General features: G+C 37.5%; 1 protein-coding gene across 12 annotated transcripts in view; it reads left to right on the top strand.

Annotated features, from left to right (window-relative positions):
• SMG7 (SMG7 nonsense mediated mRNA decay factor) overlaps nucleotides 1–14,423 on the top strand; it is a 69,242-nt gene that overhangs the window by 43,082 nt on the left and 11,737 nt on the right. For all 12 annotated transcript variants that reach the window (XM_063428282.1, XM_063428277.1, XM_063428281.1 and 9 more), the window contains exons 9-16: nucleotides 2,664–2,826; nucleotides 4,124–4,280; nucleotides 5,431–5,501; nucleotides 8,375–8,435; nucleotides 8,907–9,026; nucleotides 9,802–10,234; nucleotides 10,410–10,533; nucleotides 13,600–13,991. In XM_063428282.1, the coding sequence (XP_063284352.1) occupies nucleotides 2,664–2,826; nucleotides 4,124–4,280; nucleotides 5,431–5,501; nucleotides 8,375–8,435; nucleotides 8,907–9,026; nucleotides 9,802–10,234; nucleotides 10,410–10,533; nucleotides 13,600–13,991 (1,521 nt within the window). The remainder of the gene's footprint in view (nucleotides 1–2,663; nucleotides 2,827–4,123; nucleotides 4,281–5,430; nucleotides 5,502–8,374; nucleotides 8,436–8,906; nucleotides 9,027–9,801; nucleotides 10,235–10,409; nucleotides 10,534–13,599; nucleotides 13,992–14,423) is intronic.

Here is a 14,423-nt window from a genome sequence, read left to right as displayed (position 1 = left end):
AGAATTGGAGGGGAACATTTCTACCGATCACATTTGCCACTAGTCACATTGGGTTCTAGTATATTTATAATAATTTGTTTAAAGATCTATTTTATTGTGTGTGGAGATTTAAAGAAACATTTTTGTAGTCGCAGGGCTCCCCTCCCACCCCCCCCCATAACTGTTAAAAAAGCATTTCTAAAACCCTTTACTATCAGCAGAATTGTTTTCTTTATCTTGATTCCGTGCAGTATTTAACATTTTGTTTATGTATATATATGTGATTGTTGTAAGAATGAACCATACAGTAGAACTTTCACTTTGTCAGTACAGTATGTGTGTTCTGTGGCTCATGTTACAAAGAGTACACATCAGTGCTTAGAGTTAAAATTAGCAACGGACGTGCATTTCAAGGTGCCCGTTTTATTTATCAATTAAACTCTTTGACCAATAATGTCTTGTCATGTGGTTATTGTAATATATGACTGCCACTCCTCCTTTTGAGTTTGGTTTTAATATAATGACTATAGTGTTCACTCCTGGAATATGTGAATGCATCGGTGTCCAATTTTATTTTTACAAGTGCTCTTGTCTCAACTTTATTTTCTACTTTGTGTTTGTGAGCATGATTATGTGCATTAGCTCTGAGGCTAAATTATCCGGTTTGTTAGCAGGAATGGATTATGTATCAGGCTGCACTAGTCTGTAATGTAACCGTTCTTTTGTGACTCCCACTTCTTCAGAAGATTATTAGTCGGAATTCAGAACAGTGGAACCGGAATGGGCACATTTTCCTTTCTTCTTCTTGTCTTCTTCTTTGTTTTTTTTGTTGTTGTTTTGAGTCTATTTGACTATTTGAATTCATATGCTATACCTGGGTTACTGTGAAATAAACAAATTGGACAAAATCCTTGGGATAGTCCTTAGCAGAATTTCAGGGATGGTTTCCAGCTTGATGCTGGTCTATGATATTGTAGAATGTGATTGTCCGCAACTCAAGATTTTATCACAAAGCTGAAAAATACAAAGTCCACGGCAGAGAGAAAAATAAGTGGGTGGTATAACCAAGTGGGTGGTATAACCAAGTGGGTGGTATAACAGAAAAAACAAAAGAGCTGGACGTGTTGGAAAACCTTTCCAGCTCTGCTATAGTAACCATTTGATTTGGGAGGAGTCTCTGTAAGAAAGCAAAATCACATTAGGTAAAGTCATATTGAACACAAATGTTCACCCCAAGATCTAACCAATTGTGCTGGATTTGCCATGCTTTTGTTTGACATTTTATGAAGTTCTCTTGTTCAGGAGTTAAAAATGTTGTGTTTATTTCAGTTATGAAAAGTTAAACTAGTTCAGATTTCCTGTTCTCCATAGGCAGTGCTGGTTTATGTATGCCTGTTGCCCCTTTGGGTGTAGCCATAGATCTCCCAGAATGGTTACAGAGATGAATTTATCACAGGGCAGTACAAGATCATTGGATAGTTGTTCCAAACAGCAAGTCATTTATTAGCAGAATTATCTTCATTGCAGCTAAATTGCGTTTTACATAATAACACAGTACGAAGCGTTAATGTGTTTTTTTTTTTTTTTATTTGGTAGAGGGGGGGGGGTGCTTTTTAAACTTTTTTTAGTTATTTATTTTTGCTTTATTTTTTTTAATTTTTTTTCAGACCACAAGATACATTAATTTGCATCATATCATACAAATATGCACTGGTTCACTTTCGCAGTCTTGTTTTGTTTGATGTTGATGCTATGTTGCCATATTTTTCTACATTCTGCTAAAGTGCTGCACATTAGGAGTATGTGATCAGATTAACGTGGAATTCCATTTTCGATTTTTAAAGAAAGACCATGTTTTTTGCATTGGCTATTTTTAAAGGGAATTTTAGGAACATGCATTGTATGTAACAAATATGCTTGGACGTCTGAAAAATAAAATTAAATGTAGAACTCCACGCTGCTATATTTACCTCTATTCTGGAAATTAGCTCCTCCATTTTGGCAGTGTGTTGGTCATTGTTATAAGTCTTGCCTTTCCTGTCATTTAAAACTAAACAAAAAAACAAACTATGCACCTGTCGTTCAGCAAACCTTTTATATATTAACATGGCAAAAACATTTATCTTTACTAAACATATATCTAACAACACATTGTATATGTTTGGAATCTTCTCTTCTATTTGTGAATTCTGTTGGTATTTGAATAATCAAAATATCCAGATATTTAATCTGCTGGTGATCTCCAAAAAGTATATTGTGAAATGTATATCCTTTAGTGAATACAGGTCAATGGGTTAAGCACCTGTAAGTAGCACAAATAGACCATGTTTTTCTTCTCCTGCTTGCTGCCCTCATACATAGTGGTAGATTGTTTCCCTCTATAACCTGTTCAAACCTTATGGTCACAGGCTTAGAGCACAGCAGGCTTAGCCTTTCGGCATGCTGCAGTTTGTAAAATGAATTTCTAATAGATTTTGATAATGATAAATTTGACGATAAGAAACCTTTCCAGAGGATCCATTCTGGGGGAAAAAAATAAATAAAAATCTTTGTTACTGAATAATGTTTTCAACTGCATGTTTTGTATGTATTTTTTTTTTTTTTTTTTTTTTTTTTTAAACACTATTTTCCCCCTTTGTGTTTGAATTCAAAATGGTCACATGGATTTCATCTCTCCTACACAGAACATGCTTTTCCAGAAAGCCTTCAACTCCCAGCAGTTGGTTCACATCACCGTGATTAACCTCTTTCAGCTGCACCACCTGAGGAGTTTTGGCCTGGAGGCTGAGCAGCAGAGTTTTACTCCAGAAGAAGACCTACGCTGGTCACAACTACTTGCTCTCTTCAGTGGGTATTATAGATTAACCTGCTCAATTCATGAAACTTGATAAAACCTGCACTGTTGGCAGTATTTTATCGAATGCTTTTTAGAATGCATATCTAACATTTGTTATTTACCACAGTTGAGTAAATAGAGTCTCTAGAAAATGATGTATTTCTCTGCATAGTTTGCCTACAAACCAGCACGGTGAAATTGCTTTAGTCCTGAACAGAAGCCATATTTAAAAAAAACTAGCTATATGTGGACGTGGCCTGATATATTTTAAATCTGTTCATTTTTTCAGTTGAAATTAAATATAGTAGTTATAGCTCACTTGGACTTCCTTATTACATAGATGATATTTGGCAGCAGAATGCTGAGTTAAAGGAACACTATAGTCACCTAAATTACTTTAGCTAAATAAAGCAGTTTTAGTGTATAGATCATTCCCCTGCAATTTCACTGCTCAATTCACTGTCATTTAGGAGTTAAATCACTTTGTTTCTGTTTATGCAGCCCAAGCCACACCTCCCCTGGCTATGATTGACAGAGCCTGCATGAAAAAAAACCTGGTTTCACTTTCAAACAGATGTAATTTACCTTAAATAATTGTACCTCAATCTCTAAATTGAACTTTAATCACATACAGGAGGCTCTTGCAGGGTATAAGAACATCTTAATTAAACAGAACTTGCAATAAAGAAAGCCTAAATAGGGCTCTCTCTATACAGGAAGTGTTTATGGAAGGCTGTGCAAGTCACATGCAGGGAGGTGTGACTAGGGTTCATAAACAAAGGGATTTAACGCCTAAATGGCAGAGGATTGAGCAGTGAGGCTGCAGGGGCATGTTCTATACACCAAAACTGCTTCATTAAGCTAAAGTTTTTCAGGTGACTATAGTGTCCCTTTAAGAACTGCACATTTGTTTGAAACTCAGCTTCTTATTGGCTGCTGGTTTTTAAAGGGACAGTCTAATCACTACAGTGCGCTGTACACAGGAGTCCCTTGTCACTGTGCCTAGATAATAATCTGTTTTCACACTGTTTGACTCTTGACAAAATTTATTGGCTAAGAGAGTCAGCAGACTATCGTCTGGTGAATTGTGTTTAAAGGCCAGCAGAATTCATATTACTAAAACGAAAGTAGGCTTTAGCTTTGTCTGGGTAGTGGGAACCTATGTGATGGGGACATGGTTCTTTGCAGTATTTTCCTCATGTATGTCTTTCTTATAAATCTGTACACTTGAGTGAAAGCTAAACTTCCCACTCATATTCCATGAAGAGATTGCAGTTGATCTTTCTATGTTCCTTTTTTTTCCCTCAGTGTCGTTCCTGGGCATCCTTTGCAGGAGCCCCATGAAGACCCACCACTGTGAGGAGACTTCCTGTGCGGACCCGCTTCCTGCCATCAAGGTGTCATTAGACTGGATGAAGCTGCGTCCCAGTGTCTTCCATGAAAACGCAGTTGAGGAAAGACAATAGTAAGCAGAATTACTTTTGCACTTTTTGGAGTTCTTTAAATATGTGGCTAAAAGTGGGAGTTAAAATTTTATAAACTGAATAGAGTTTGAAAGATACAGTCTTAGCGTGTGGATGTACAGTTGCATAGATTGACAAAAATGTAGATTCACATTTGACTTAAAAGAACTGGAATGTGTAAAGTAGCCGTGTAAACATTTACTTTATTGTAAATGGTTGGACATTCACCAGTGAGTTTGCCTGTTTTGTTCTGCTTTCTGACAGCATTCCTTGGGACTCTGACCTTTGCCTCTACTCTCCTATTCTCTTATTATTTCATACTTTTTTTTTTAATGGATTTTTTTATAGACACCTTGTAATGTAACATATTGTACAACAGTCAGTATACATTGTACAATATAATGTTGGTACATGTACATTGATCACAGTGAAATTAAGGGCATGAAAGATTCAGAAAGTACTACATATTATTTCATACGTTTATCTTGGCATACTACTACAATGATTTTTGTGTGTCTTCTCAATGCTGGTAATATAAAAATACACCTTCCCTCTTGACACATTTTTCCAACTACTTATTAACTTATTCCTACTGTAATGTAATGTAATACCTTCATACCTATCTAAACTGGCTATTCCCTGCCTTTGATGTCGTCCTCTGTTCTAACGGCTTGCAGGGCCATGTTTGATACGGCATTTCCTGTTTGTCCTTCATTTGCAGTAAAAACATCTAGGCACCTCTTGAAGTATCTCTAGAAAACCTTCCTTTTATTAGTATTTCTCCTTTTCCATAACGTGCAGGGCAGATCACTGCTCACTACTCCCTCGCTGCCCACGGCCATTTTATTTTTGAAAATTTTGGCGGAACACCAATAGGGAAACGCTGCTTTAAATGTATTTTTGCTGAAGAGTTGCTGAGGACATGGAAGTAGTATTTATTTAGCTTAACTAGTATGCCATTTAGGAAGCAGAAGATAGCATAGGATAAGATAATATATATGTATATTTGACATTATCGGAGTCTGCTTAGAATATCAAATTACCAAGACACAGAATATATGTGATATGAGATCCTGCCGGCTCTCTGCATTTTTAATTCCCAGAGGTATTCTGCTTTGAAGGTGAACATGTTCCTCTTTTTCTTTCTTGCAGTGTGTGGCCTTGGCTGATTTCTCTGCTAAACCGTTTTCATGTGCTTGATGAGGACCTCTCTGGTGCCAACAGTAAGAGTTATGTTTCTATATAGTGTACAAATTGTTTAATTTATCACAATTGTGCTTTCCAGCTGCTGCCCTCCTGTGGCTGCTAAACTGTATCTCCCATCAGCCTTTAAACTGGTTGAAGATGAGGAAAGCTGTAGCCCAGTAAATTAGTTGAGCCACATTTGACAGTCCTATATTGGGAAGTGCAAAAAAAATAAGTTGAATAAGCCATTATTAGAATCATTGCATTGAATTGAATTGTGCGTGAAGAGTTGACAAAGTATTGAGAAGGCTAAGCCTATCGTTTGATATTATTACTATTATTTATCAAGCGCCAACAAATTCCGCAGCGCTGTACAATAGATGGACTTACAGACAAGTATTTGCAATAAGACTAGTTGGTTGCACAGGAACATAGGGGGGTTGAGGTCCATGATAAAACGAGCTTACATTCTAGCGATATCAGGAATCCCGTGTCTTTTCAAGGTACATAGAAGAAATGCCATCTGGCCCTTTCACTAAATGCCAACATTTGTCAAGATGGTAAAAATTTTGCAACCTTTTTTTGTAAATATGAGAATTGCCAATCAGGTTGTTCAGTCAATCAGACCAAATCTGCACTGTTCGAAGAGATACATTTGGTGTCCACTTTAGGATTTTGGCATTTCCAAAGCACAGATTTTAAATTTTAATTTGATTCCAAAAAGCATTGAATGCTAAATTGCCTTTCGGTCCTTTTTACAAGCGAGTGATAATTACAAGTACTATTTGCCAGCAAGCAGTTTAAAAACTCTCCGCAGCTTGAGTGTTGACTATTTGGAGGCTGGTCAAATAATGTTGCCCCATTTGTGCGGAGCGGTTTTGGTTTGAGTGAATAGACCAATATCTCTCATAGTCATTGGTTTAATTTTCATGTTTTTGTTTTTTTCCTATTTTTCTCCCTTGTTTTGTAAGCATTTTTGCAATAATGTTATTTAAGATAAAGGGCTAGTTGATTAAGCTATGTCTCTTTTAATAAAGCATACAGATCTGGGTTTATGCTGAAAAAACAAACAAACACTTTTTGACTTGTTATTGTCTGACAGACTTGTAAAATAACAGCCTCATCAAGTTAAGGAAATATGTTGCTATGATTAAAACACAGTCATTTAAGTAAGCAGCCCTTAAAATTCTGAGAATAATTCAATAAATAACCTCCGCAATGTATACTGTGTGTACAGTGCTTTCCCAGCATGCAATCCATGTAGGTTTTGCTTGCCTCACCATGTTTAGTAAATAACTGACTCTCCAAAATATGAATGTCAAAGGGAACTATGGAACCTGAGCCGGCAAACTATGGAACCTTTGTAGTGTAGACGTTAAACATTGTTCCCTAGTTCTTCTTTAACCCCTTAAGGACACATGAAATGTGTGACATGTCATGATTCCCTTTTATTCCAGAAGTTTGGTCCTTAAGGGCATTATGTTTGAAATGCCTTTTTTTTTTTTTTTTGGTCCTTGCCTTTTTTCATATCGGTTGGGAAGTCCAGAGCAGTGATGCTTGCAAATTAACAAACGGGTAATTTTTTTGGGGAAAGCCTTAATAATTTTAACTAGTGATTTAACTGTGCCATAATTTCAAAGAGGTCAATAAGTGTTTACTGTCAAAAGGGTACATTATTAAATTGTGAATTTTTAAAGGGATCCTTCTGTTTAGTGTTGACCATTTATTTTGTAATACACTATGAAAATAGTACATAAAGAAATGCAAACTTGTCTCATTCACAGAAAAACACACGCTTGCTGAAAATGGCTCTCTTTGTGGGCATGCTTACCTTATTGAAACTTGAACTTCTCTGTGTGATATCGTTCAGTTTTCGGTTGAGCCTATAGTGAGAATGATGTTTGCAAATCTCTAAAGCTTTGATGAATGGTGACTATCCCCAATAACTGTCCGACTTTGAAGAACAATTATAGGCTCAGAATGCTGGGCTAATTCATCAGCCAGGCTCTCTGCTTATCATTGCTGTTCTAAAGTTGAACGGCTAACGTGAAAGTTCCCGTCTGCATTAGCCATACCACGCTGTAGGTACCTGATGTGCTCAGTGCTTTGTCAAACTGCTCACACCAATTTTTACCTGTCTGGTCAAGTAAAAGGTACGGACAGATGCCATCACTTTACTTTTCAGTTGTATGCAATAGAGAATGCATCTTGGGAAGAAAGAAACAGTTTTCTACAAATTTGAAGGGGCGTTAAATAATGTTTGCTCATTATTGAAGTGATCATTCGTTAGCTCTACTATTCTTAATCCATTAAAGGAACACTATAGTCACCTAAATTACTTTAGCTAAATAAAGCAGTTTTAGTGTATAGATCATTCCCCTGCAATTTCACTGCTCAATTCACTGTCATTTAGGAGTTAAATCACTTTGTTTCTGTTTATGCAGCCCTAGCAACACCTCCCCTGGCTATGATTGACAGAGCCTGCATGAAAAAAAAAACTGGTTTCACTTTCAAACAGATTTAATTTACCTTAAATAATTGTATCTCAATCTTTAAATTGAACTTTAATCACATACAGGAGGCTCTTGCAGGGTCTAGCAAGCTATTAACATAGCAGGGGATAAGAAAATCTTAATTAAACAGAACTTGCAAAAAAGAAAGCCTAAATAGGGCTCTCTTTACAGGAAGTGTTTATGGAAGGCTGTGCAAGTCACATGCAGGGAGCTGTGACTAGGGTTCATAAACAAAGGGATTTAACTCCTAAATGGCAGAGGATTGAGCAGTGAGGCTGCAGGGGCATGTTCTATAAACCAAAACTGCTTCATTAAGCTAAAGTTGTTCAGGTGACTATAGTGTCCCTATAAACAGTAATGCTGGTTGTAATGAAGTGTTGTTTTTCCTCATTCCTTAGTGTTGCCACTTCCGGAGGAGTTTGAGCTGCAAGGATTCCTTGCTCTTCGCCCAGCCTTTAGGTAAATATTTTCTCCTTGTTGCTCTTGCTAACTATGCCGTTTCCGTACCCCCAAAATGGCTGTTGCAATGCCTGTATATTGTGAACTTAATGAACCGTACTTTAGTAAATTCAGAGGTTATTTACTAAACCAGTGATTCCTGGGTTGGGTCCCAAAAATGGGGTCTTGTGCTATTTTTAGTTGATCTGCAAAGTATGGAGTTGTGCCAATGCTTTCGGACACTGCCCATGGTAAATAGTTTACTGTAGCAAGATTGCTATTCTCAGTGGGAATGGGAAGAGTCTAATGAAGGTGTTCTAAAGATTTTTTTTGTTCTACATTATAATAAAAAATCGAAGAATGGTCATGGTTCCATTAAATGTTGCAAAGCACACTCAAGAACCTAGCAACAAAACAAAAGCACTAGTTTATTGTACAGTTTTTATCATTCTTATCCAGCACTGCTGTCTTGACTATTTATTTTTTCAACAGGAATCTAGATTTTTCTAGAGGCCACCAAGCCATCACTGGAGACAGGGATGCACAGCACCGTAGGCTACGGCCCATGCGTCTTGTATCCTTGGGGAAATGGATCTGTGAAAACCAGCCTCGGTGTGTTACTCAAGCATGTTCATTGCTTTATTAATTCATTGCCTCACCGCCTATTTGAGGAACTCTTGACATTTCTATGGCAGTATTAAAAATGAATATGCTCATTTCTCTGCTTGCGATCTCATGATTGATTCTATAGTACATTTATTGACCTGTCAGGGAAGATCTTGCATTTTATTGTGTAATTGTGATGTTGCCAGTGCTATTAATAACATAATTTAGTCCAAAAAAAGCCAACAAGCTTTTCAAAATATGACAAATAAGTTGTATACCCTTTTAAAGTAGTTTTCAACTATGCCCAAGGTAGGGGACCTCCATATTGAGTCCAGAATAGCAGCTGTATTTTTCCTTGCAACAAGAAGCAATTGCATTTATTATGTATTATTATACCTGTTGAATCATGCCTCTCTGCATACCCAGAGACCTGATGTTTGAGTCCCAGTGTTGTAAGTTTTTTCACATAATCATCTTCCATGTCTATAAAATGGATAAAGTTATTGCAACTCCTAAGTGAGTTTTACAGGCTATATAATAGCTTACTGAGCAGACCCTGTACTGCAACTATTAGTAGCTACATTTTGGTGGGGGTGAAGGGGGGATTGGTGTTCAAATGGTGTTTTTTTTCTAACAGTTCTTGTTAGGAGAGGGCAATTTGGCTATACTCTTTGTTAATTGTGGATGCAGAACCAAAGAATGCATCCCATATGACTAGTGCATTAAAACCAAATCGTTACATCAATGGCCAACACCTAATACTTCTGTTTTTCTTTGGCAGGCTTATGCAATATCGTTGTATTGCAGGAGAGGTAGAATTCTTCACAGATATCCCTGAGCTTTTGACCGAAGATGCAAATGAAGCAGATGGCAGGTCTTCCCCACAGGAGACCATCCATTCAGAGACTCAAAAAAATGAAGGCAGCCCTGGCCTAAAATCTGTGTTGTCCACTGGCCGTAGCCCTAGCTGTGAATCCTCTGAAAAACCAGTGGTTACATTCAAAGAAAACATTAAGCCACAGGAGATAAACCGTGAACCTCCAGCAAAATGTTACTCCAGAACAGTAAATGCTGGCAAGGAACAGAGAGACTATAGCAAGGGGTTGAACACTGCGATTACCAAAAAAGATAATAACATTAAACGGAAGAATGAGCCCAAGAAGTTAAATATTGAGAAGGTCACAGAACTTGGAAAACAGAGCATTGCAGTGCAGGTAAAATTGAAAGATATATTTATTTTATTTTATTGTGTATCACTATAAATCAGGGTTTGACAAACTTAGGAGTCAGACGGCCATAATCACTCCTATGGTTACATAAGATTTGTGTTTCTTTTATGCCAAATAAATGCTATCTCATTGTTCTAATCCTAAACCTGTCTTTTTACAGGTGAAAACTCCGGTCCCTGAAGCAAGGAAAACCCCATCAACGCCAACTTCAAGTCCAAGTGCAAACACCCAGTTCATCCCAATTCACCACCCTGGAGCCTTTCCACCTCTGCCTAGCCGGCCAGGTAATTAGGTTTCAACTGCTGTTTTTCTGTTTTTTTTCTTTTTCTTTTTGTATTGTTTTTAAATATTGGATATCGACTGTTACTTATGTTATCCTTTTTTCATTTGATTTCAAATATATATTACAAATTTATAAAGTGATATCGCAATTCAGGTCAGACCAGGCATGCCGTGAAGAATAGAAACCTTGATTCCGGGTCTCCTTTTCCACCATGTTCAGTGACCTTAAAGGGCAAGCTGGGGAGATTCAGTGCCAGAGTAGATAGGGGTGGATTTATAATATTTATTTTTTTCATATATTGCAAATTTAAATTTGCTAAATGTACAGGATCAGTAAACATAATATTAACAAAAGAGACAGGTTCCCTTTAAGTTTTTTTGCTGTGCAGAGAGAGTGGTTCATGCTAATTTACTTTTTAGTAAATAAATGTGTGTGTGTGTAATATTCTGCAGCTTAGGTAACTCTATTAGTCTATTTTTTTATTTTTTTTAATCAATTGGATTAAGTTTTTCTCATTAAAATGTGTTACAAGATTACTCCAATATATATGTTGGTGTGTGTAAATATAAATATTTTCATATATTTTTTTTTAATTTGAGTTCTATTTATATTTAGATTATTAGTTCACCCATTTCTGCTTTGAAAGTGCTGGAAATCTATTAAATCCCCCCTCCACACTGCAGTTTTTATATATCTCCAGTAAAGTCATAATTACTGATGACTTTTGTCCAATCAGATGTTTCTAGTGGAGAAGCATAGAGACACACAGTGCAAGCACAGCAGTCACTGTAAACAGTGCTTCTCATAGAGAGGCATTGAAACAAGTATTTTCTTTGAGAAGTGCTAACTTTGAACAGGCCTTAAAGCGGCACTGTCACGCCAAACTTGCCTTTCTTTAATCGATTCCTCTTCTCTCCCTCTGTCAGAATCTGTTCTTAATTTCTTCCTGTCTGCTCTAGTTTTCTTGCCGAATTTCACCCTAACAGAATTAGAACAGTTTGTTCATTCATGTTGGGACGCAATTTGGGACTTTGTTCTGATCGGAATTTCATTCTAATTAATGAAATTCCGATCCAATTCGTGCCGCAGCTGCATCTTGCAGCCGCTTAGTAGATAGCTCCCTAATTCCCACGGTATCAGGGAGCTTTCTACCAATAATATGGGGGGCTTAGGGGCATTTGGGGGTGACTAGGGGGTCAATTAGATTAGTAGTGGAGTCGGGAGGGGGGATTTGGCCATGACAGTGTCGCTTTAATAATTACAGAAAGCTGAATTGCTTCAGGGGAGGGAAGTGTCACATTACATGTAAAAACCTGTATGCAAACATGCTTAGAATATTTCAGGCCCTTGTGTCATTAGGCACTTCTATATGTAATAAAGGTGCGGATCTCACATTTTCACTTCTTTTTATAATACAATATTTTGATCTGAGTTTTAATACATTAGTAATGGTGTTCCCCCTAAGTCGATTTATTTTATATTTTTTTGTTTTATAAAGATATTTTTTTATATAAATTTTCTTGGGTTGTTCAGCACATAAATGGTTAGGAAAGGAATCTTAATTAACCACATCTGACGGGTTTCATTTAGCCAGTTTAGTTCAATGCATGTTGCCGGCTGTAATTGTTGTTAAGATTCCTGTCTGACAGGTTTCGTTTTTGGAGCTCCCACAGAGATAAATAAACATTTGTTAGAAACTTACAGTATTTGAATGTAATTTTGAAAACCTTCCTCTGTGTGCTAGTCAGGCATTTGAAGAGTGGCTTTCTTCAGCTAGTTTTGTATACATACTTGTAGGGATCGACTGATTTTTTTTTTTATTTTTTTTTAGAGCCTATACCAATAATCTGTGAACTTTCAGGACGATAACTTACCGATACAGATATTCTGTAAATTTACCATTTAAAAAAACAAACAAACAAAAAAAAAAAACAACTATTTCTACACAAATGTACTGTTAACTGAACATGTTTATGATTTTTTTATTTATTTTTTGCAAATCATTTTTTTTTTTTCTTTCTATTAAGGGAAAAGCACAAAATATACATGACAGTCAGAATTTATGTTTTCCAGAATACATGTGTGTGTAGTGGATGCAGTGAGAGTATTTGATTAGTGGATGCAGTGAGAGTATTTGATTAGTGGATGCAGTGAGAGTATTTGATTAGTGGATGCAGTGAGAGTATTTGATTAGTGGATGCAGTGAGAGTATTTGATTAGTGGATGCAGTGAGAGTATTTGATTAGTGGATGCAGTGAGAGTATTTGATTAGTGGATGCAGTGAGAGTATTTGATTAGTGGATGCAGTGAGAGTGTTTGATTAGTGGATGCAGTGAGAGTGTTTGATTAGTGGATGCAGTGAGAGTGTTTGATTAGTGGATGCAGTGAGAGTGTTTGATTAGTGGATGCAGTGAGAGTGTTTGATTAGTGGATGCAGTGAGAGTGTTTGATTAGTGGATGCAGTGAGAGTGTTTGTGTAGTGGATGCAGTGAGAGTGTTTGTGTAGTGGATGCAGTGAGAGTGTTTGTGTAGTGGATGCAGTGAGAGTGTTTGTGTAGTGGATGCAGTGAGAGTGTTTGTGTAGTGGATGCAGAGTGTTTGTGTAGGTATGTAATGTGTGTAAAATGGGGGGAGGGGCTTTTTATTTTTTTACTTTTATTTTTAAATATAATTTTTTTTCAAAAATTGGTTTTAGTCCCCACTCCTTGCTTCATACCTGGCCAGGGTGGGGGATATGGTATTCCCTGGGGGGCCCAGTACACTCTTACCTTTCCTTCAGCTCCTGTGTCTAACTCCTGCACGAAGCATTGCCGTGGTAACCCATGGCAACTCTCTGACGGCCGCGGTACTCGCAAGATTTAGACAGGGGAGCTGAAGAGAGCTGCTGGGAAGGTAAGTAAGAGTGTGCTGGGCGGCACTGGTCTGCAATATCGGTATCTTTATTAGCCAATACCGATATTGCTGAAAATACAGAATATCGCCCGATAATATCGGCCAGACCGATAATCGGTCGATCCCTAATACTTGCACAAGTTGCTGCTGACTTCACGAATGTTCCACTCCACAGGTTTCCCACCACCAGCCTATGTGATCCCACCTCCTGTGGCTTTCTCCATGAGCTCTGGATATACATTTCCGGCTGGGGTTAATGTCCCAGGATCTTTCCTACAGCCTTCATCTCACTCCAATTCTGGAAACCAGGGACCTCCTGGGAAACCATCACACATTCCTTACAGTCAGCAGCGACCCTCTGGACCAGGAACTCCTAACCAGGGAGCTCTTGGAAACCAGTTACCTGGGCAATCACAATCGCAGGCTCCGTCCAACTCTCCAACTCAATCCAGTGCACAGACTGCAACTCAATTACAAATCCAAGCAATGGCCCAGCAGCAACAATCTCCAACTAAACCAATGCAATCGCATGGCAAGAACCCCACACATCACCCTTCCCTCCAACAAGTATGTATGATTTGGGTTTGTTTCGTTTTCATATTGTGTGGTAAGGGGTTTAATGCAAAGTAACATTTATTTTCTATTCTGATTTGTATTACACGGCTAGACAACAGTGACATTTAGGCTAACTTTCATATGTCAGACCAGACAACTAGTCAAAATCCTGCGTATTCTTTCCTTCACAACCTACATTCCATTTAGCATTTCTGAAGGCACCTAGTAGATGGCAAATGTGCAACATTGTCCCATTTAGATTGGCTGTTAATGAGCTAAAATGTGTACATTCTTGTTTTGATTTCTGCACATGACCGCTGTATTTCCATCCAAAATGTTTGTGAAGTTCATTTTGGAATTGTACTCCAAAATAGATGACTTGAATATCTATTTTTAATTTCAGCAGATTTGACTTAAAGGAACACTATGGTGTTAGCAATACAA

This window comes from Pelobates fuscus, chromosome 7 (assembly GCF_036172605.1).
Source record: "Pelobates fuscus isolate aPelFus1 chromosome 7, aPelFus1.pri, whole genome shotgun sequence".
In the NCBI taxonomy this organism is placed as follows: domain Eukaryota; kingdom Metazoa; phylum Chordata; class Amphibia; order Anura; family Pelobatidae; genus Pelobates; species Pelobates fuscus.
This window is presented reverse-complemented; position numbering and strand designations above follow the sequence as displayed.